Raw genomic sequence first — 24,973 nt, forward strand, 5'->3', positions numbered from 1 at the left:
GCAAATAGCAGAACAGCACTATTACATACACGATACAAAAAAAAGTTTGAAGTTAGTTATTAGTGTAAAACGTTTTATGATTTGTATTCATAATATAAGTGATCTAATTATTCAATGAATGAGAATTGATGTCGTGGTGTTATGATTGAAATAAACTATTTGATAATGAAATTAGTGTATTTGATTATAATCGTCACCCTCGATAAACATTAATTTACATTAATTATAAAATGATTCACCTTTAAGTAAAGAAATTGATACTGAACTAAGAAAATATGAGCGACGCTAAAGTTCAATTTATTTTTATATTCGCTGTCAAAAATAAACTACAATTTGAACTAATAGTAAACTCTACAGTGCAGAAAATGTTTAATAAAGCTAGAAAATTAAAAAGCAATTGCCTCGCCCGGCACAGTTGGTGTTTTTTAAAAAAACATCTACGCTTTTACATAGCTCAACTCAAGTTTAAAAACAGCTCGGCAAGTTCTTAAAAAATCAATCGTATAACCATTTAATTTAATTTAGGCTGTTTAATATAAGCAATAATTTGATCCTTTATTTATAATAGATAAGCAGGCTGGCCATGTGATGGTAGGGGGTTACCACTGAAGTACACTTTAAAAAAAAATTTCGACTATTCTTCGCGGAAAAAATCTATAAAATAATACTTAGCTCTCTTCAGTTGCTCCTGCATTTTAATAATTTCTAAACTTATTCTTTCGCTTGTTTTTACCCGTTTTTTGATATTTTTCCCAGTTTTTCCTCCATCTTCCAGCCCAAGCGGAGCAGGCCGATAGGTTGGCGGCGAAGCTCCGCACCGTGCTCGACGGGGTCGCCGACGTGGTCCGGCCAGTGAGCAAGGCGGGCCTGAAGGTGACGGGGCTCGACGACTCCATCACCGCGGAGAAACTTGCCGCGGCGATCACGCGCGCAGGTGACTGCTCTTCCGACGCAGATAAGTGCGGAGTGATGCAGCGTGGACCCGGATACATGGGTATGGTCCGCGTCACCGGCCCCCTCACGACAGCAAAGAAGCTGGCCGTTGCCGGTCGCCTCCTCATCGGGTGGAGTTCGGCCAAGGTGTTCGTCGTGGAGCAGCGCCCTATGCGCTGCTGCAAGTGTATTGGCCTTGGCCATACGAGGGCGCTCTGCCCGTTGAAGGTGGAGAGGGGTGGCCTGTGCTACCGCTGTGGCTCGGACGGTCACAAGTCGGCGGTATGCACGGCCAAAATGCGCAGCGCGGTCTGCGCGGTGGCCGGCAAGTACTCCGGGTATCTGATGGGGGCGAGAGACTGCAACCCCCCATCACGAAGGGTAAGGCGGTTGAATTAGCCAAGGCCGCCCCGCGCGAGGAAAGCCGCCAGGCTACGGAGGAAGCTCGATCGACACAAGAATGCTAGAACAACTGAGTTTCCTCCAAACGAACGTCAACCACTCCGCCGGAGCGCAAGACCTTTTGCTGCAGTCTATGGCGGAGTGGCAGGTAGACTTGGCGGTGGCCTGCGAGCCCTACTTCGTCCCTCCCTTACCTCACTGGCTGGGGGTCCTCACGAGGAGCGGAACGGCGCCCCCCCTCTCACTCATCGAGAGGGGCTCGGGCTACGTAGTGGTGGGGTGGGGGGAGTACGTCGTCGTCGGTACGCACTTCTTACGTACGCGATGCGTACCCCGGGAATCCCCCCTAGGTGTTGGAGGCTCGCATAGGCGGGCCGACCGTCAGGGCGTCATGGTAGCATGCGTAAGCGATCCCGTGGCGCCCGCCGAAAGACGGAGAGGGTACCGCGTCAGGTACGCCGTGTTTACCCACTAAAAAACCACTCGGCGCACTCGGCGTCCAGGGCTCTGGGGAGTCCCGCACCCCCCCCCAAAAAGATGGTTGAAAGGTGGTTACCACTGCTATATACAAGTCAGAAATATTAACCATCCCTTACAGTGTTGGAATAAATACCAATCTACCTAAGGTCAGTAGTGGAGCATTTGTAGGCTTAAAATTTTAGCTACAGATTAATAATTTAAAAATATATTTTAAATTATAAAAATAAGTTAAATTTAGTTTCGTAAGTTCGATCAATTTTCGCAATAATTTCAAAAATGCAGCCTCGTTGATACTCGTTTTGAAGGTTAACTCGAATGTAGGTTACGTTACCTTCATATATTACAAAAAAATCCAAAGTTGCATAAACAACTTTTGAATTTGTTTTTTTTTTTTACCTACTTGTTTCCAACCGCGGTTTTACACGCATTTGGGTAAATTTGGGCTGCAGGTGTGGGGATAAAAAGTAACTTATGTGCTATTCCAGACTGTAATCTATCTCTGTGTCAAATTTTATTCGGATCCGTTCAGCCGTTCTGCCGTGGTTGAGTGACAAACATCCATCCATCCAAACTTTTTCATTTATAATATTAGTAAGATAAATTGATCACGAAACCGGTACAAAATATTTGTTATAAAAATAAACATATTATTATAAAAATAAATGAAAGGTCAGCGACATACAATCACGCGAACAGAATTGTAGTAAATACAACATTAACCAAGACGGCCCGCTGTGGGTTTAATTCCGGATATACATATATACACTTGTTGCTGCCCGCGGCTTTGCTTACGTGGAAGTTGTATATGCAGATTAACTTATAATATTACGTTTATTTAAGACCTCTTTGTATACCACATTGGTGTGTATTTCATTCCTTAGGGTGGAATATCTAGACACGCTTAAGTACGTATCTAATCATTTTTATCAGTGGCCTAAAAATAAAGTTTTATGTTCCTAACTTAAAAATGATGGGCTTCCATGCAAAATTTCAACTCCTGTTTCACCCTCTTAGTGGTAGAATTTCCAAAATTCCTTTATTAGTGGGCGTCTACTCAATAAAACGATCCTACTCGCCAAATTTCATGGCCCTAACTTTAATATTTTACGCTCGGCGATAATATTCCAGGTATACCGATTTTTTATTTTAATATTTGCGGGACAAAATCTTTCACGATGTTATTTTAATTATCAGCTATAAGTAGACGGTTAATAGTGCGGCTCATAGTAAATAGTAAATATGCCATCTAATGTCATAATCACTGTCGCCCATAGATCCTTGGCTTTGGCGCTGTCAGAAATATTAACCATTCCTATCATAGGACAAGCGCCACCAACCTTGAAAACTTAAATATTATGTCTATTATACTCGTGGTTTCACTGGCTTACTGATTATTCAAACCGAAACACAATAATACTAAGTATTACTGATTGGCGGAAGAATATCGGATGAATATATGGTACCTAGCCACGAAGGACTACCCCAAAGTTAATTACGTCATATCAAATTTACAAAAACAAATCCATTTTCAACGAAAATATTTCGTTTTCATATTAAAACAAATTGAAACTATAAATTAATGTAATTGTAATGAACATAATAATTTCAATTAAATGATTAATTAAAATAGTTTCATTGAAATAATAAATAAAGAAGCCGAGATGGCCCAGTGATTAGAACGCGCGCATCTTAACCGATGATTGCGGGTCCAAACCCAAGCAAGCACCACTGAATTTTCATGTGCTTAATTTGTGTTTATAATTCATCTCGTGCTCTGCGGTGAAGGAAAATATCGTGAGGAAACCTGCATGTGTCTAATTTCAATGAAATTCTGCCACATGCGCATCCCCCAATCCGCATTGGAGCAGTGTGGTGGAATATGCATATATTCTCCTGAAAAGGGAGAGGAGGCCTTAGCGCAGCAGTGGGAAATTTACGGGCTGTACATGTGTGCGTGTGTGAAATAATAAATACATTAAAAACAAAATTCTCAATCGGTGAAGAGAGCTGCATGTGTCGATCATATGTATAAAATAAGCTAAAAGAAGAGGTGGAGAGCTGTGGCACATTTACGGGCTGTACTTGGCTTAACGGTGAAGTCTTTGTCGCAAATATGACCGTAGCTTTACAGAAAGCAATGCGGTCGCTTATATTAAAGTTGTATATCGCGCAGGTGTGTCTAATCCCCGCTTTACGCACGACGAGCCCAAACAGATTGAAGATCTGTATTGGCGCAAACGTACTAAATACTTTAATGATTTGTCTACAACATATACAAACATGAATTTTGACATTTATTGACCTGTGCTTTACGTGTACGTCTAAATATATCTGTATACAATATGAATACTGGTATAGAATCGATACATTTGTGTGTGTAAAAACTCACCTATTATTATTATTCAGACACACATACTTCCATAAATAATGTCTACATTTTATCAACATCATAAAAACCTGTCATTTTATAGAGACTAAATTGATTCTTTCGATATTATATTACTACATTAGTCAGGCCATAAACACGAACCCCGACCGCGTTAGCCATGAAAGTCGAATTTTTTGTTAGAAGGGATGGTACATGACTTGCAAAGAAAAAGGTTGGGTGAAAGATGGATATGTGTTTTATATACAAATATCCGATTTTAATAAAAATTATTTGTGTATATATTTAAATTGGCTTGTTTCGTTGTTACATAAGTCAGGGTCTACTATAGATATGACCTTTAACCACCTATTTAATTGTAATAAATAATCGTGGTGGTAAGCCACAAATAATATATTTGAAATTTAAATCGCAAACACCTAAAATTATTGTATTTTAAGAAACTGCGTTGTCAAAAATATAAAGGTATCCATAGATGCTTATTAAACCTTGTTTATATTAGATAGTTTTCTCTTTTAACTTATAAAATACAGATATTTAGAACATATAAGAATAAATATGTATTGCCAAGAAGTAATTACGAAATCAAATATGGCCGCAATTTGAACGATAGAATAGTATTAAATTATATTTATATTTAGAACGATATAATAATCCATACTAATATTATAAATGTGAAAGTAACTCTGTCTATCTGTCTGTCTCGCTTTCACGCCAAAACTACTGGACTGATTTAAATGAAATTTGGTACACAAATAGTTATGCAAACCCTTGAATAATAATATAAAAAATTCGCGAATCGATACGGTGAGTTTCGTTTGTAAAACACGGGATCGAGTTTCGAGTGTAAATAAAACAAATAGTAGGGGTGAAAGTGACAGTGGTAGTGGTAACCAGAGTTTACGCAGCAAACGTACGAGAAAGGAGGTAGTCCGATATGGACACTTCTAATGCCGTCAACATCTACCCGCAAACGTCAGTCTCGTGAACAAGACATTCGTAGATAATGTCGAAATATCGAGCTCCACCAAATAAAAATAAAAAACATGGTAAATATCCCGTTTTAGATACTGTTAGTAATAAAAATAACCATGTTAATTTAAAATCTTATATGAAACTTTATTTATGGGAAACTTATTAAAAATAAGTAGATACGTATTTAAGCACTTCTAGATATTCTAGCCCTAAGGGGTGAAATAGGGGTAGCCATTTCGTATATAGGTTAGTCTGGAAGTCCAACATTTATGAAGGTAGAAACATGAAACATGATTTTTGGGATACTGATTAGAAATCAGTAGATATATATTTAAGCGTTTCTGCACACTCTACCCTAAGGGCTGATATACACTCCAATGTGGTATACAAATAGGTCTTACATGATCGTAATACTTTAAGTTAATTTGTAAATATATTCATATTCTACGCGGGCAAAGCCGTGGGTAACAGCTAGTATAAATATATATTATAACGTATTACGTATAACTGATTTGTTTTTTTTCTATATTTAAAGGTTCAAGGGTTCAATTGAAATCATCACAGTGATTCATTGATGTTGCATTACCTCAGTCAACGTGAACTCTTTACCGGAATCCAAAGTACGTCCTGCAAAAGGAATTCAAAATGAACGTCACGATATTCTTGTATTTATTGTGAAACCAATCTAAAAACGGCATCTCTAGTCACTTTACACGTCCAACAGCTTTAGTTTTGTTACTTTATTTGAAATTGCAAAATCTTTATTTAACTCCACAACGAAATAGTTTATATGGTGACAAAGTTGAATGTACAGATTCCCCGGGCACGTGGGTTAAAAGTGGATCAGTCTTATAAAGTATTTCTTGGTAAAATAATACTGAAAGTTGATAGTAACTTCAGTAGCCAGATTGGGCTTTTTGCACAACGATCTTTCACGGGTCTTTGTGCAAAAAACTGTTAGATAATAGTAGTAAATTAATTCGAATTTAATTAACATACAAAATGATATTAGTATGAATATGATAACTATGACCTTGAAGTGTAATCAAATTGTGACGATTTTTTTTTAAATAAAACACAGGAAATATTGTTCGAATCAAAATCAGTGATTAAATATTTTAAAGTGATAAATTATAAAGGACAAAGCGAAAATTCCTTAGTCCGCCAACACACCAGTTATTAGCCGCTATGAGTAAACCGATGCTAGAATCTCGTTAACTGGCGTCCATTTCGCTAAATATACACGCTTAAAATTAGCCGTGGAATCCAATTTCAGTACATTTACCTATTAAGCTAACTCATAAGGATATTTGTATGAAATATTATTTAAAATAAACTGACTTTGTCTACTAATCTGTACCATAATGAGGTTAAATTTGTTTGTTTGTAATTAGGGATTAATCTTCGGAATTAATGATACAATTACAAAGATTTTTTCTACTAATAGAAAGCTAAATTAATCTTGAGTTATCGGGTACAGTGTACACTAACACCCTTATGAATTGCATCCGTGCGAAACCAGGACGAGATAGCAATATTGTAAACTGGAAAGAATTGTTTGCTTGTAATCGATAAACTCTGAAATTGCTGAACCGATTTTAATAAATCTTTAACCATCAGATAGTTGCTTTATTCAGCGATAATAAGATTTTAATATGCATGTAACTATGTACTCTTATTATCATAAACTGATTTAAACAAGGATGAAGCTGCGAGCACAGCTAGTATTTTAAATACGTTTATTGACATTCAATTTTATTAAAATAATTATATCAACAGATTGCGTAATGACTTTTGAGTGTTAATTAGCTTTAATTTGTTTTTATTGTAACAATTCTATTATCGCGTTAATGTAGATTTTAAATAAATAAAATATACTCGTATTAACAAACGTAAATATAAATTGAATTAAAATGTTTTCTATAGACGACAGATTCGTTCAACGAAATCCACTTATAAAATGCAGGTTGAATAACGTTTTTGCAAGCAACAAACAAACGGTCCATCTGATAAAATTCTGATCAAAGAGAGATAACATTATACTCCTATAGGTAACTCCATTACTTCGGACTCTGAAACCGTTTTGAGGCTTCCAATCGCCGATCGATTAAGTCGATCAACAACAATAATTTGTAGTTTAATCTGATCCTTTGATAGTTTTAAAAATACGTCAAAGTTTTCAGTTGGATATAGTTCTATTTATCGGCTGTAGCAATTTTGATGAAAATGATGAAAAGCACATAATCTGGGTAGACGCTACGTATTCTACCGCTAAACAGAACTATTAACTGTTATCTTCCGGTTTGAAGGGCAAATGAGCCAGTGTGAAAGAACAAAAGAACCGTGTCAGTTCCCAATGGCGTTTATTTAAGGAATGTCTATGTGAAAGGTCAATTATATACTTTGATCATTAATTTTTTTTTTTATGTGATACAAAACGACGGCAAAAGAGCAGGAGGCACATCTGATGGATAGTGACTACCACCGCCCATGGACATCTGCAACATCGGGGTGCTTGCAGGTGCGTTGCCGGCCTTTGAGGAAGGAGTACGCTCTTTTCTTGAAGGTTCCCAAGTCGTATCAGAAAAGACAAACAAAAAGACAAAGTCAGTTTATTTTAAATAATATACAGTTCAATGTATCATAATATGCATGGATGCACCCAAAATACCTTAAGCACTGACAAGCAAGGGAACCCCCGGATAGCAGCTAGTATCCAAATACAGTAGAATGCGTTTATTATGACTCCGCCTATATTGACCAACCGTTTAAAATGACGTATTTACACTATGAAGTTTGGTTCTCATATAAAATTCTTTGTAAAAAAGTCGGATATGACTTTCCTTATAGTGACAGTTCGCTTATTATGACACATTTTTAATAAATTGTGTCCGGTTATAGTGACCGACATGATTCTTTACACCTTCGGTAATGTTCCCGGTGACGTTCGGCACCTGGTTCATTGTTTTTAATCTGAGTAAGTAATTGTCACTCAAAGGTCGTCTGCAGATTTGTTCATAGCAATATTGAAAATGATAATTTGACCATGGCTATGTCTTCTATACACAATAGTATTAGAGACTGTTATTACAAATGAAAAAACAAAAGCAGACAAAATTACAGATTACTTACATTATAATATAGTACATACATACATGTTTCGTATGTACTTATTACGTGCAAAATATATATATATATATATATTTACAAAACGCTTTGTGTGACGTTCGGTTATTATGACGTGTTTGTCAATTCCCTTCGATGTCATTATAAACGGATTCCACTGTATATTGGAATTGTGGTATGTAACATATTAGCAAATGTTTTGTACTAATTGGATACTTTTGTTCGCTTGGCTATCGTTTATTGTAATTCAGCTGCGAAAACCAGTTTAGAAAGCCACTCGGCAATATCATGTCAACACAAAATTTTACAAATTAAAAGATAAATAAATGTTCATAATTAAAGGGACAAGTTGAAAAGACCTAACCATGTTATATTTAATAGTTATTTCTCAAGCGTTTTTAATTAGCCGGATAATATTCGTCTTCCCGTAAAACAATAGGCGAACAACAAATGTATTTACGTAGTGTTATAAATGCGGTGACTTTAAAAGGATTTCGTTTGTTTTTAATTTCAACTCTGACCTGGTAAAAACACATTTCTGCAGCAGCTTTAAATGTAGTTGCTTTGTTAATTCGAGCTACGCCGCCAGGGATCCAGTGTCGACCGAAGCGGATGTAATTAAAATTGAGACCGCGTTAATAAAAAATCAGCACAACAGCTGTTGCCGGTTTGCTGGTAACGCTTATTGTTCAAATTTGAAACGATTCATATTTTATGAGATTGTATTGACCACGTTTTAAGACTTAACGGAACACATTTAATACTGTAATCCCTTTCATAACTATAAACAAAATATTTATTATTATCAGAACTAGATACATTATATGTACGCGAAAAACTACTCAATTTTATCCAGACAGCAAATCGGTCCAAAAATTTATTTTGACCATAAATTATAGAATTCGACATTGATAATTAATAATTAAATTTGATCTGAATCATAGACAATTGAAGCACAACTCGATAGATGTAAATTCTGCGTCATATTTAATTAGTAAATATGTCTTATGGTTTAATATTTGTTGAAAGTTTGGCGTTAAGCAATTTACATTTTACAGCAGCGGTGTGAAAATACGACAAAGTATTTTAACGATCAAAGTTTTGGTAGTGTACGTCAGTAGACTGTGCATAGTAGAAAACATATCTCATACATTGTCTGTGCGCATAAAACGAGGACATTACTATTATTATTAAAGTTTCATGATTTTGTATAAAGAATATAAATTAGATAGATATATAAGAAGATAGATAGATAAGAATAAAGAATATAGATACATTTGAAGTCGCTTACAATACTTTTCGAGAAGATAACGTAATAATAACAGCGCTCAGTAGAGGCATTCTGTAAGAAGAAATTTCGAAACTCACACCAGACAACGAACGTCAAATGTCAGGATATGATATGCGATATTGACTATAATAAATAATTATAAATATTTTGCGATACGAGTATCAAAATAGTGTATCATCGTAAGTCGGTTGTCAAAATTTAAATAAGTGAGATACGAATTTAACTCTTACAGAATCACATTGCAGTTCTTAATTTATAAAAAAAATAAGAATGGAGCGCGCGGAACGGTATAGTGAAGCAACAGCAGCGAATACAAAATCAGAAATGAATATGTTTTGCCGATAGTAACAAATGTCGCGTCTTTTTGCTATTACGTCAAAAGTGCTGTCAATTTAATAACGAAAATCACGTTAATAATTAATTATGAGCAGTTACTGAAACGATAAGCAAATACGAACGAAACAGGCTAAGGTATTGACGGTTTCATGAGTATATATTTGTTTAAAAGGGACTTTAACGTTTCGCCAAATAAACAGTATTATATAAATCTGGTAGAATGACTATATTATGAATCAGCTAAGTGAAGTGAACGATAAAAAGAAGATAAAGTAAAATAAGCTGAAGTTACTACTTACTAGATTTATAAGAGTATTATCGTTGGAATATTCGACAAACATTTTATTTAGACTACACACTATCAATGGTTAAACTATTAGTAAACATCTAAATTTTTACTTAGTGGTAGGATTTAGTGCAAGCCCGTCTGGGTAGGTACCATCCACTCATCAGATATGTATATATTACCGCCAAATAACAATATTTTGTATTATGTTCCTAGTCATCCAGTGTAATTGAATCTTGTTTCCAAGTTTGGTGGCGCACTGGTTATCTACGAAATGTCTATGAGCAGTGGTGACCACTTACCATCATGCAACCAAGTGATACTATGAATAAAGTAAATAATCTCCAGTTTATGAAAGTTCAAAGTTAGATATAGCTAATTTGAATTTTAATTTGAACTCTCTGTTATCGACTTTTACCCCCATCGTCTGTCCTCGACCATCGGTCAATGACCATCCTAATTTCCTAACTAATATTATTCAAGCTAAATGGATTTTTTTTTTGGTAAGTCTTCACATCTTTACTACTCAGACTATCATGAAATTATGCTTTGAGTTTCTCAAAGATATAGTAAAATACAAAGGGCATCTAACACCTGTCCCTTTACTCGCCGATGAAGCCTTGGTCGGAAAATAGTTCTGATTAAAGCAAAATTGGGTAACGCGACATTGATTAATTATTGTCGTTTCCGAAACCGGAGCTAGGTACATGAATAACTATTTATCTTTTATTAATAAATGATACGATCCAGTTATGTTTAATCCTATACATAAAAACATAAAAGATTAAAAAACCAATAAAAATTGTAAGCAATTTTGACAATTTTGAAAGTAAGCGAGTTTGTCCGTGACCGTTTTGACGGCGTTAATTTTAATTATTGTCAATATTGTGATATTTGATGATTATTTATTCAATTACCAAAAAATATATCGGCTACTTTCTAAAGAACATATATCAGATTTTTACTTTTGTTGATGATATAAATGCCATAATTGTTGATCATTATTCCTATCTAACGTCAAAAACCTCGAATTGTGGAAAATCCTTTTCATATATCTGATACAGCACCCTAAAGTTAAGGTTTTATGAGGCATGAACTATCGACACAAGATAAATGATCGCGTGAAGTCTATATAGACGTGGTTTCGGCACTTTGCCAAAATTAAATAATAGAGTCTCTGACCGGAAACTATTTGCGATCGTCCTTGACTTAGTGTATTAACATAGAACAAGTTTTTCGAACTCTTGATATTAGGATGGTGTGGTGAAGGTACTTGTAAAAATGTCTTAGTCTGATAGTTTGTATTTTCATGGATATACATTTTTTTATTATTTATAAACTAAACATATTTATTTGATATTAGTTATTTTTATGATATATGTAGCCGGATGTACACACCGTCCATAGAAATATTTCATATTTCTTACAATGGAAGTGCGCTACCAACCTTGGGAACTAAGATGTTATGTCCCTGCGCCTGTTGTTAAACTGTCTTACTTCCGCTTTAAGCTGGAGCACAACAATAAAAATAAATTTTTGTTTCGCAGAAGAATATTTGATGAGTGACGTTAGCCATGGAGAAATCTTGGTCCAGTGAGTTTTAACTAAACTGTGGTTAGATTTTGCTTGAGATGTGAGGAAACCTGTCTCAGGTGCAATTTTGATAAGTGTGTATCTCCACCATCATGTGTTTGAGTTGAAATAATCAATAGACCCAAACCACATACGATTATATATTACTAAAATGTGTCAAAATATCTTAATCTATCTATCATAATTGTAACGAAAATGGCAATTAAAATTACTCTTAATTTTTATCCGAATTTTTTTACTTTTTATAGATTTGATAAAAATTGTGATCATTTTATGCAATGTAATACCTTTGCCGGCATCTATCAATATGCATTTGTATTGTTTATTGCTTGATAATTTAGTATTTTCTTCATACTAACTAAAATGGGTCATGAGATGAAAATAGTATTCGATCGGTTAGAACCAAAAAATTAACAAATGAACGGCGTGTCTCGTAAATTCTTCTCATGTCAAAAAAACCTGCCATTCAAATCACAACCGTTTATACATGCAATAAAGTAACTTTTTAGTTTTTTCATCGAGTTATTTCGAGAAGAATGCTCGATGTTTCGAGAGTTGTAAAACGAATTTGTGTGGCATCAAATGTGGTAGGCATCTATTAAAGTGAATTTTGATTGCTTCAGTTTAATTTCGACTCGTATTGCCTATTAAACGTTATTTTGTTGGTTTTTGGTCCGTTTTAATGGTATCGTTTGCTGTCGAAATATCGGTGTTGAAATAAAGTATTTGTGTTTTATTTTTATCGTCAAGTTTGGTTTTATGTATTGATTTCAAACTGATAGTATTGTATAGGACAAATAGTTTGAAGTCTTATTTAACTCATGTAATGCGTAATAAATATCTGGTTTTCTATAGATAGATGTAAATACATAAATAAATGTTGGATGTATGTTTGACTTGAAATATCGTTTACGCGTGTTTATTTTGATTGAATTCGATACAGTTGTCGACGTTGTTGACGTAAAGGTTTCGTACAAGTTGTATTAGATAATAAAATACAAAAAACAAACTCGTGTCTGCTTCAAGAAAACTCCAGATAATGATAATATATACATTTCCTTACTATGACTTATATTTAATAAACATTATTTTATAACGAATCGAATCGTACTGCATACCGAATTTCTTTCCGCCAATTTCTCAATCATACTCTCCTTTATTAATCCATAGCATAAAACAAGTTGGGAAGTGAATAAAATTTGTAGTGACATTTTATAAAAATAATAATTATTAAAATTGTGTAAATAGTTGTTCAATTAAAAAGCCTTAAGCGTTTTTATCGCATGCCAGAGATGCTAGTTATCAATAAGAAACATGTTAAGTAATTAGTAAATAAGCGTTTAATTTAACACTACATTTATTTAGTGTAAATAATCAACTGTTAGATAATCAAAAAAGTTTATATATTTTGTAAATTGATGCACATTGTATGTACATAAATTCAATAAGGTTATGATAAATCCACTAACGATGAATTTCTTGGCTCTTTTTACATTTTACATTTATATTAGCAGCCTGTAAATTTCCCACTGCTGGGCTAAGACCTCTCCCTTTGAGGAAAAGGTTTGGAGAATATTCCACCACGCTGCTCCAATGCGGGTCGGTGGATACACATGTGGCAGAATTTCGTTGAAATTAGACACATGCAGATTTCCTCACGATGTTTTCCTTCACCGCCGAGCACGAGATGAATTATAAACACAAATTAAGCACATTTGCCTGGGTTTGAACCCGAAATCATCGGTTAAGATGCACGCGTTCTAACCACTGGGCCATATCGGCTCTGCTGATGCCAAATTGTGTCCATATAGATAAATAATTTTGCAAATGACTCAGCTATCTATTAATGTTATACGTTTATTGACGCTATGACACATGTGCTTTTGTTACCTTCCCAATTATATTCGTACACTCTATTACCTAGATTTATTTTGTGGGAATTCATTAGAAGAATTTATTTTCGCGTGTTCCTGCAGTATTAGTGTAGGTATTTTCTACCTTTGTTGCTAAATGAAATAGAATCTAAATGGACGTTTTCGTGCATACACATTTTATACGATAAGTGAGTTTATAGACAACAGATCACATTGGAATCTAAGCGCCTCCAAACTATTTAACATATTAACAATTGTAATCAACAATAAAATATCATGTAATTTTTTTTTTGATATTCACAATGCTAAAATTAAGTTCTACACCCATGTCCTTAACTCTTAAAACAATTAAGTTTGAATTTATTGTTTTAAGAGTTAAGGACGTGAAATGTCGCAAAACTTTGACAATGTAATTCAAAATTATATTTAATGGGGGTTCTTATCCTATATACCTATATTAAGAATTTTGAACACGAACTATGATAAGCGTTACTATAAAATTATATGACCTTTTACTACGGATCAAATTAAAATAGGGTCTAGGTAAGATTTGGTTTCAGTTTAATTTAAAGTTAATCACATGGATAAAATTAGTTTTGAGTGATTACCGTTATACCCATAATATATATAAGAATTATCAATGTTTTACTCACGTACATAATAAAATGTATAAAAATAAAAATTGTTTAAAAATGTTACTCACCCGTGACCTCAATACAATAAATAATGTTTATTTTTGATTCTTGTTAAATTTAAAAACGTTGTCCAATAAGAGGAACGTGAGGTTAAGAAGACAAGGCTTTGTATTTTGAATGAATTCTTAATGATTTTATTTTCGTAGTAATATGTTCAAAAATTTGATAAATAGGAAATTTGTTGTTGTCGTTTTTCCTTTTAGGTTTTTAATTTTGTCGCATTTAAACATACATATCAGTAAAAATTAAAAATAATCTCTTATGATTTAACATAAATATAAATAATAAGTTTTTATGTAAAATAGTTATTTCTGGTGTCATGAATATGGAAATCGGTATTTCAGCCTACGATATTGAGTAACAGACGGATGTAGAAATTTATCATCAGTGAGGGTAAAACTTAGGATGAAAATTTGCAAGGAAGTTTGTCATTTTTAAGAGTTTGAAGTATGGAAATCGGTATTAAGTGCTCCTGTTAAAGTAAAATATGTAAACAAACAGGCTTTAAATATTTAACCACGACAAGAGGGTTAAATAAGGAACGAACGAATGATGAACGTTAGTCGTCATTTATCAAATTAAAGATCTAAAGTAAAAATAAAGAATAGTCTTCTTATATAATAATAGCGTAAACCGATTTTTGTCCCAGTGATTGTAGGATAATATATAGTCTCATTTTGAAGAGCTATAGCCGTAGATGTGCAGAAAATTAAAGAGGATTCTTGTTTGCAATTTACTAAATTGTTACGATTAAACAAAAAATAATTTTAGAGAGCGGAAAAAGTTATTGGTCGGGTAGAGAGCGACGCTATGGCATTATAAAAAAAAAACAAATATGAAACGTGCGAACAGATGTCAGTATACAATGAAATTGAATCAAAACAAAACCTGTCATAGGTTTCGAAATTTGTAAAAATCTGTTTAATAAACGCGAAGTTTCGCTTGCGACCCACTAGTATTTAATTAATATTAAATAAAGCTATTGTTATTACAAAAATTATAAAGGCTTTTTTTAAATAAGTCTTTTTTTAAAAATTTAGTTTTAGTTTTCGTTTAATCAGGCTGTTTTGTTGGTATTGAGTGCATTTTAGTAAGATTATGTGACCGAACCCATATTAATAATATGTTGACTCGAATTAACTCTCCCCATTCTCCTCAAAAACTTACGAATTGTGTAAACAGATTATTAAGTTCAAAAATGTTTAAAAATAGAATTGTACACAATAAAAAGGCGAATTGGATTAATACCTTCACTGTAGTTTAACTTACTTCGTCTTGTAGCTGCACGAATATAATGTTATCGTGAGTGCTATTTTTGTTATTAAAAAAAAGTTTGTCGTATATTAAACGATCATTAAAATTTAATTCGTATTTGTGAATATTTGTGCTTAAAAGTGGATAAATATCAGTGGGTAAAACTCCATTCCGTAACCTAACTCGAAACTCACCGCACACCATAAAGATGAAATGTCAGGATGTCATGTGTAACATTCTAATAACATTCTATATTAATAATATAGATCATTTTAGATGAAATGATGACAATAATACTTTCCGACTTCGCAGTTACGTCACACGTCCTTTCTGGGATACAGTACTCGTTTCTATAATAAGAACCTAGAGTTATTTTTAACTTGACCTATAGCATGTCAAAACAACATTGGTAATAACGCGTAGTATTGCTGATTTCCAGGCAACATTTATATATATTTATGTATTTTACATAGTATAAAACAAAGTCGCTTTCTCTGTCCCTATGTCCGTTTGCATGATTAAATCTTTAAAACTACGCAACGGATTTTGATGCGGTTTTTTTTATTAGATAGAGTGATTCGAGAGGAAGGTTTTTGTATATAATACATAGAAAATATAGTTAAGTAACACTGATAATTTTAAAAGTTTCTAATGTGGTGTCGTAAATTTGTACATTTTTTGCGCTTACATTGTAAACGCTGACTGAACCCCGCTAGATAGATCAAAATAATGTACTACAGAATTGTACACCTAAAAAATGTCTACAAAAAAGTCCGCGATGGTATATGTCTATCTCTTAAAGATAACCCACAATAAACATTTTTTTATCGTTGACTTTTTACGAGACATAATGGCTTATTTTCGAAGCGATTTTAAGCACTATAACATTAATCCTCATCCAATAAGGTACCTTAAATAAATTGTGCATTCAATATAGTACAATTTGGCCCTTTACAGCATATGATTTAAATGAATATTTTCGAAGATATTACAGATTTAAAAATTGCGGAACGTAGCGTTTGCGGTGGTACCGGCCGGCCGTTAAAACATTCAAACATGAAACTTTATTTTTGGGATACTGTAGTGCGATTCTGCAAAAACCACGTTAGGATTATAAACGGTTTTCATTTCTGAACTCATTTCGATACTACCTTGAATTGAAAAATATTTGGTATTCCGTAGTTATATGTCATATTGTGTGAAGCGAAAACTGTGAATCGAGATGATAGTGCAGCTACTTTTATTGCCGGTTTTTAAAAAAACATTTTCGATTAGAAATTTCTAAAAAACTGAGGATTTAAAAAATCAATGACGTCATAGTTCATGCAAAATATGTTATAAATAATTTATTATATAGTTTAAAATAATTTGTAACGCAAAATCAGACACATTTTATTTTATAGTGAGTCAGTCATTTTTTAAGTAACAAACATGAAACTTTATTTTTGGGATACTGATTAAAAATGAGTAAATACGTATTTAAGTGTTTTTTGATATTCTACCACTAAGGGGGTGAGATAAGGGTTGATAGTTTTTATGGAAGTCGTCATTTTTTAAGCTAAAAATATGAAACTTTATTTTTGGGATACTGATTAAAAATGATTATATACGTATTTCAGTGTTTCTAGATATACTGCCTCTAAGGGGTACGGGTTAATACGGATAGGACATTTTTTATATAGGTTAGTCTGGAAATCCGTCATTTTTTAAGTTAGAAGCATGAAACTTTATTTATGGGCTACTGATTAAAAATAAGTAGATACGTATTTAAGCGTTTCTTGATATTCTACCTCTGAGGGAGTGAAATAAGGGATGAAAGTTTTTATGGACGTCCGTCATTTTTTAAATTAAAAACAAAAACAGTTTTTTGGGATACTGATTAAAAATGAGTAGATACGTATTTAAGCCTTTCTGGATATTTTACGCCTAAGGGGAGAAATAGAGTTTGACATTTCGTATTCAGGTTAGTCTGGAAGTCTGTCATTTTGAAGTTAGAAGCTCGATTTTATTTTTGGGCTACCGATTAAAAATGAGTTGATTCGCATTTAAGCGTTTTTGGATATTCTACCCTAAGGGCTGAAATACACACCAATGTGGTATACAAAGCGGTATTACATTAACGTAACATTTTAAGTTAATTTGTTAATTTAATATTCATATTCTACGCGGGCAAGGCCGCGGGTAACAGCTAGTTAAATATAAATATAATAAAAATGATGGAAAAGAGTAACTACTGAGTTTCTTGTCGGTTATTATCAGTCATAGATTTACATTGAATCCAAATTTTGTATCATGATGCTTTTATGATCCTACTTGAATAAAAAAAAATGTTATTGATTATTTTAAATCCTATTAAGATACATTATCAGTTGGTGGTTTGGGTTTGGGCAAGTCCGTCTGGGCGGGTACCATCATATATATTCAACCGTTAAACAATAATATTTATTAAGATCCTCGAGCCTGTAGTTGTACTGATTCATTCACCCTTAAAATCGGAATACAACAATGCTAAGTATTTTGTAAATATATTGTTTTGATGTATTTCCTAAGATGTAGTCAGCGTTGTAAGAGAACGAAAACAGTTTTTTAACAAAGCCATTTTGTACAAAATATTTACAAAATATATACGCAAACCTTCCTATTTTTATTAGTGAGAAGTATATTAAAATCAGTTAAGTGTATGAGAAGTAGTAACCGGAGATACAGACAGAAACATAAAGCGACTTTATTTTATACTATTTATACAGATATAATTATAAACAAATAAACTTCACCATACGCAAGATCAGTAATAACAATTATCAAAACACCGAGCAATTTACGAATTATGTTTTATAGATATCCAGATGCATTAGCCGCCGGCCGCGCCCAGTGGACCGTGTACTCGTAATGTGTGTGGAGAGATAGCGATTATTCCACGGCGAGTCTCATTTGTTACTACTATCTAAAACTTCCCGCAACATCTCGCTAGTTGGACGTTTATTCCGAATGTGAAGTATTAATGTGCGCGAAGGGGATATGAGCCAAAATCAACTAAGATAATCCGCTATTAGTATAAAAATATACTATATTAATAAACATGTGGGATAATTATTTCGTAACTAATCAATATTGATTTTACAACACTATTTTCCTTATTATTGTTTTTAGGGAGGGTTGAGTAATTTTTCTTAACTGTTATTTCTTAATCTGAGTAATTATTCGGCTGGATATATATTTTTTATTCTACATAACCGATTAAATTTGGCAATCAATAGGTTTTAGATGTCTGGCTGGTAGCTAGCAATTAATGCTTAAAATTAATTTTCATTTATCTCAGCGATATATAAAACAATTTATTCTTACTGTATAAAAAACGGAAAATGTAGATATGACAAGACCTTCTAACGGAAAAAATTACGATGGTTAAAATATATAATATTAGGATGATATGATATACAAAATTATATTTGTTCATATGAGATTCCTTTCATGTATTAAGGAAAGAAAACCTATTGATGAATGATCTTATATTTTTATTATTATTTTGTTACTAGGATAAAATTTCATTAGGAAACTAATTTTTGGAGATTTTGTAAATATACGTCTTAAACCACTGTTTACACAAGTCAAACACCAAAATTAGTTGTTGAAACAATTCATAATTAAAGAAAACTTATCTTAATTTATTTTATTCCATATTCATTGATTGGAGTTTCGTTAATCATCATTACATAGTCAAACAAAGTAGCTTACCGCTGTCTGTCCCTATGTATGCTTAGATCTTTACAATTACGATAGATTGGTTCAAGAGGAAGGTTCATATGTATAATACAAGCACAATATAGTATAGAAACACTGATGATTTTAGAGGTTTCTGAAGTTGCGCTTACATTGCAAACGCTGGCTGAACCGATACAATAATGTAGTATTTTTTGTTTGCAAAAAAGGCTGCGATGGTATATGTCTATCTTTTAGGGATAGCCCACAATAACCATTTTTTATCCTTTACTTTATACGAGAAATAAAGCGATTTTAAGCATTACCCTATATTATATAATTAGGTACCTTAAATACATTTTGCATTTAATATAGATCAATATGGCCCTTTGCAGCATGTAATTTAAATGGATATTTTCAAAGATATTACAGATTTAAAACGCAGGGACATAGCGGTTTGAATTGTCTAATGACTGAAAAACTGTGAACGTTGTAAGACATTCTGTAGTATATTTAGTATCAGCATTGCACACGTGCGAAACCGGGGCTGGTCGCTAGTGAATTTATAACTTTTCTTATAGGAGACATAGTTTTCTTATTATTATTATAAGAGAGTAGAGCGACGCAATGAAACATCAAGATGACTTCTCAATCCATCACCCCCCTCCCCCTTAAATATATATTTAAGTGGGGAACTTTGGTGGTTACTTTTCCAGATGACTAAATAAATTTGGCAATGAATAGATTCCTTTATTAATATATAATATAATTTCTATATCATTAATTTGAATATAAAGATTTTCCTCTTAAGCCATATATTATCAAAATCTCTATATACCTAAATAAATTTTAAATAAATACATAAAATATGATAACATTTAAAATATCTGAAAGCCTGTCACACAAATAGCTAAGACAAACCCAAAATTCAAAACTACCAAGGATGATTAACGATGTATGATTTACATTATTTTAAATTTACTTAAGAATACTTTCAACTAGTTGGTAAGAGGTCAAATTACCCTATAAAAACTGCCACTGAAAGAAGTTTGATACTTCTACGCCTACGCCTACGATTACATGGTCTTAAATGCTTTTTGTAGTTGTAACACTAACTCACTCACGTTTTAAACGGAAACACAGCTATAAAATCTATCAATGTTTGGTCGTAGACTAAATAATGACCATCTTTGCTAGAACTATTGGTTTTAATACGAAATATTATAAATATTGGATTATGGTCCTATCCTAAATTTTTTTTTCTTCAGAAATACCGTGAATACTTGTACCTCTACAACAGGAGCGGCTACTCAGCTATTTGCATCGGCGATAAATTTTCTAGCAGCAACTCAATGTATCATACCAGAAAGACAACGCCATTATGCCGGTGGTAAGATTTGGAACTGTAAATCAACAAAAATATTTTTTGTTTTTAATATTTTATATAAAATGTTGAAGTTACGTAGTTACATGTACCATATCAGTCTACGTCTGCTTTTTTTTTAAATTATTTATTTACGAAAACTGTATGTCTTCCTCAATAATAAACAATAAACTAAGTAACAGTTTGAGTTTAAGCTAAATCAATAGTTAATATATTTTTATAATTCTTAATAAAATAATTTATCGGAGCGCCAAAAAAGAAAAAGAAAATAGTTAAAAAAAAAAATGTTTGTGTATTCACTTTAGATCACGAGACCTACGATTTTATCATCATCGGTGGGGGTTCAGCTGGTAGTGTAGTAGCAAGTCGACTCAGTGAAATAAAAAAATGGAATATATTGCTCCTCGAAGCTGGATCTGAGCCTCCAATCGAATCTGATGTAAGTAAATGTTTAATATATGTTATTAATCTCGATTAAAAACATTAAAGATCTTATACATTATTCAATTTTGAGGATTTCTTTAAGTCATCGTTATTTCATTGTTATAGATACCATATTTGGGACAATATCTTTTCCAATCAAAATATGATTGGCAATATTACACTCAAAATGATGGCGTAAAGCATCAAGCACTCAAAGCCGGTTCTGTTTATTGGCCTCGTGGAAAAATGCTCGGTGGATGTAGTTCAATGAATGGAATGATATATGTCAGAGGAAGAGATTGTGACTTTCAAGCTTGGGAAAATGCGGGAAATCCAAATTGGACTCCAGAAAATGTAAATTTTTATTTTAAAAAGGCAGAAAGTTTGCAAGATAATGAATTATTAAAAGATCCTGACATAAGAGATACCTATGGTTACGATGGTCCACAAGTTATTAATACTTTTAACATCACATACAGGGAAATTACTGAAAAGGTTTTAGAATCTTGGGATTACATAGGTTTTAAGCGCGTGGCAGATATTAATGCACATGGATTCAATGGCCTAGGAATATCAGGTATTTTAAGATCAACAGCTGCAAATGGTCGTAGATATAGTACTTACAGATCATATTTGGATCCTAATAGAAAGAGAAAAAATTTAAAAATTGTCACAAATGCCTTTGTAACTAAAGTTTTAATTACTGGCAACAGTCACGCATATGGAGTTGAAGTCGATATTATGAAACAGAAGAAAACATTTTATGCGAACTTTGAAGTAATATTAAGTGCAGGATCAGTGAATACTCCACAGTTATTAATGTTATCCGGTATTGGTCCCGCAGAACACTTACTGTCTAAAAACATTTCATGTATTGTCAATTTGCCAGCAGTTGGTAGGAATTTACATGATCATAGTTTAATTCCTATCGCAATTTACGGCGATGATCCAGGACAGGAAAACAAAGAAGAAAAATTATTTGAAGTAACAAAATATATGTATAACAGAACGGGACTTCTAGCACATAACATTATTACTGATATTTCGGCATTTTTTTCTCGTAATCCAGACATGGCGTATCCAGAATTTCAAAGTCACTTAACAGTTATACGGAAAAATAGTCAATCAATAAAAAACTTTTTTCATAATTACCAAGATGATACACAAAAGTCTTTCATAGAATTTAATACAAAAAAAGCTTTATATTTATTTCAATTTAACCTTTTGCATCCATTATCCAGAGGATCAATATATTTAAAAACGTCAAACCCTTACGATCACCCAATAATTAATGGCAACTATTTTAGCGAAATTAGAGATTTAGAAGCGACAGTTGATGGAATAAAAATGCTCACCGAGATAGTGAACACTCCATATTTTAAATCTATAAACGCTTTTGTACAAAGAGTAAATATACCTCAGTGTAATAAATATGATTTTAAAAGTGATTCTTATTGGCAATGCTATGCAATAAACACGTGTAGTACTGTATACCATCCAGTTGGGACGGCAAAAATGGGACCAAATCCAAGGGACTCGGTCGTTAATAACTTTTTAAAAGTTTATGGAGTGATGAGATTACGTGTTATAGATGCTAGTATAATGCCTTCAATTACTAGTGGAAATACTAATGCTCCAACTATAATGATTGGCGAAATGGGTTCTGATATGATTAAAGCCGAATATTTGAGTCATTATTAAAAAAAAAATTACAAATATTCTATCAATCGTTAGTTGTTGATTTTTTTATGTCATTGATTCATTAGAAAATCAAAAATTCTTTCTCGATTTTTTTGTAAAATCTGCTCGTTTGCTATCACATAAAAAAATTAAATGTAGGAAAGAAATATTACATTATAAACGTCTGAATTGGATGTGGATTAACATTGACGATACCTCGAAGACCCCCCCCCCTCGAACCCCCGAACCTCTGATAAAAAGATCGTGTAGTTTTGATGTATCGGTAGAAAAGAGCTCAACCTGTGACTTTGGCAAAAAATCATTAAGAAGTAAGGGGGCGATCCCATGGCGCCGGGAACCTCAACAACGGATTTGCGGTCAAATAGAACGGTGTGATAGCCAGTCAAAATATGTTACTTCGTAATACGATGATGATGATGAAAAATATGAGAAAGCGGTTTTAAGATGAAACTTGTATAAAAAATTTTTACTCTCAAGATATTGTTATTATTTAATAAGTTTTTATTTCAAAACGTATTTGCAATACTTGAGTGATATTATTTATTTCAATTTTTATTAATATAATTTAGTTCTTATTAAAATATATAATTTATTATTTACTATAAATTAATTTCAACTGTGATTTTTATTTTGTAAAATTATAATGAAATAATTTATTAAGTTCGTTGTTGAAATAAATCTAAGGAATTAATAATTAAGTATTTTGTTTTAAATTAAAAAAAAACACTTATCATTTTCATTCTCCGAAGTGGATTTATTATGAAGTCAAACTTCACTTATTTCGTATTCCTTACTTTGTTGCCAGAAGTCTCATGAATAAATCCGTTCTCTTTTGCATATAAGAACTCTCTATTCATTGGTAAGTCGCTTAAGAATATATTGCTGTCTTTATCTTAAGTTTTAAGTGAAGTTGCAGTTTTGCATTGGGATAAATTTCAATCATCTTCTTTTCTGAAGCTTTTAATATTTCATATCTAGTTATTTGAGAGCAAACGATGTGAGTTTTTTGCCCTTTATTCTCATTGGAGGCTGCTTTCCGAAACGGTGGAAGAGTTGAAATATTGACGATTCAAAAGTGCTTTATTAAAGTTTACTCGAATTAAATACATCTGATTTGATTAATGAACTAACAAACGTAGTAGCAAAATTATATAAAAAATATATAAAAATGTTTACATCTTCTGATTTTAATAGACAGCCTGAAACTATTTATTTCTCAATCCGCTTACGCCAAGAGCTTAAAAGATTAAAGCGTTCGTTTTATGAACCACGTTTTCAATCCAGCGTCGCCAATGTTTACACAAAGTAGCTTTAAATCTAAGCCCAGCAATGAACTGAAGTTTGGATTCCGTGACATCGTATTTTATAACAAATGTATCTTTACATAAGTTAACGACGTTTTGAGGTAATAAATTGCATGAATAATCCCACGCTCGTCTCACAGACTTAATTTAATATAAACTAAGTGTGGGAGAGAAATTCCAGCTATTTTATTTAAGATTTTTAGCCAAGACTAACATGGTTTGGTTAAAAAATTGTAATATATTATCATTATTTTTTATATTTTTATGGTAATATAGTAATTTTAAGGCTTGGTTATCAGGTGTTGGGTAAAAAGATCTATGTCCGTCTTGGAGTTCAGACTTGCTTTATACTAAATTTTATCAAATTCGGTTAAGTGGTTTGGTCATGAAAGAGTAACAGACAGAGAGACAAACAAAGTTATTTTCGCAGTTATGATAATAGTATAGATTAATTTGTAATGTATTCTATTAATGAATATTAATGTGTTGCTTTTTTAGTATGAATATCATACTACAATATATTGTATCATCATTGTAATACCGGATAAAATAATCAAAGCTGGTGTGATTGTTCTTGTATTGATGTAAAAGTCTAGGTGGAAACTTTAGTTATTTATAAAACAGTTATCGTTGACCTATGCTATGGTACATAAATAATGTATTCTAGTATTGTTTTTATTTGGAATTCCTAACAATTTTAAGAATATAAATTACATTAATAATCAGTAAATTTAAGTCGTTTGCCGATAAATGTATGTTTTAAGGTCAAATTAAATTGACTCGAACTATTTTAAAACATAAAATGTTACACATTGTTATAATTAAATCGTA

General features: G+C 32.6%; 1 protein-coding gene across 1 annotated transcript; it reads left to right on the forward strand.

Moving 5' to 3' along the window:
- Positions 1-1,393: 1,393 nt before the first annotated feature.
- Positions 1,394-22,838, forward strand: LOC113395108 (ecdysone oxidase-like). The gene is made up of 4 exons (XM_064215835.1): positions 1,394-1,788; positions 20,599-20,720; positions 21,020-21,153; positions 21,264-22,838. The coding sequence occupies exons 1-4, from the start codon at positions 1,394-1,396 to the stop codon at positions 22,836-22,838; spliced, it is 2,226 nt and encodes a 741-aa protein (XP_064071905.1).
- Positions 22,839-24,973: the final 2,135 nt, after the last annotated feature.

Source organism: Vanessa tameamea, chromosome 9 (genome assembly GCF_037043105.1).
Source record: "Vanessa tameamea isolate UH-Manoa-2023 chromosome 9, ilVanTame1 primary haplotype, whole genome shotgun sequence".
Taxonomy (NCBI): domain Eukaryota; kingdom Metazoa; phylum Arthropoda; class Insecta; order Lepidoptera; family Nymphalidae; genus Vanessa; species Vanessa tameamea.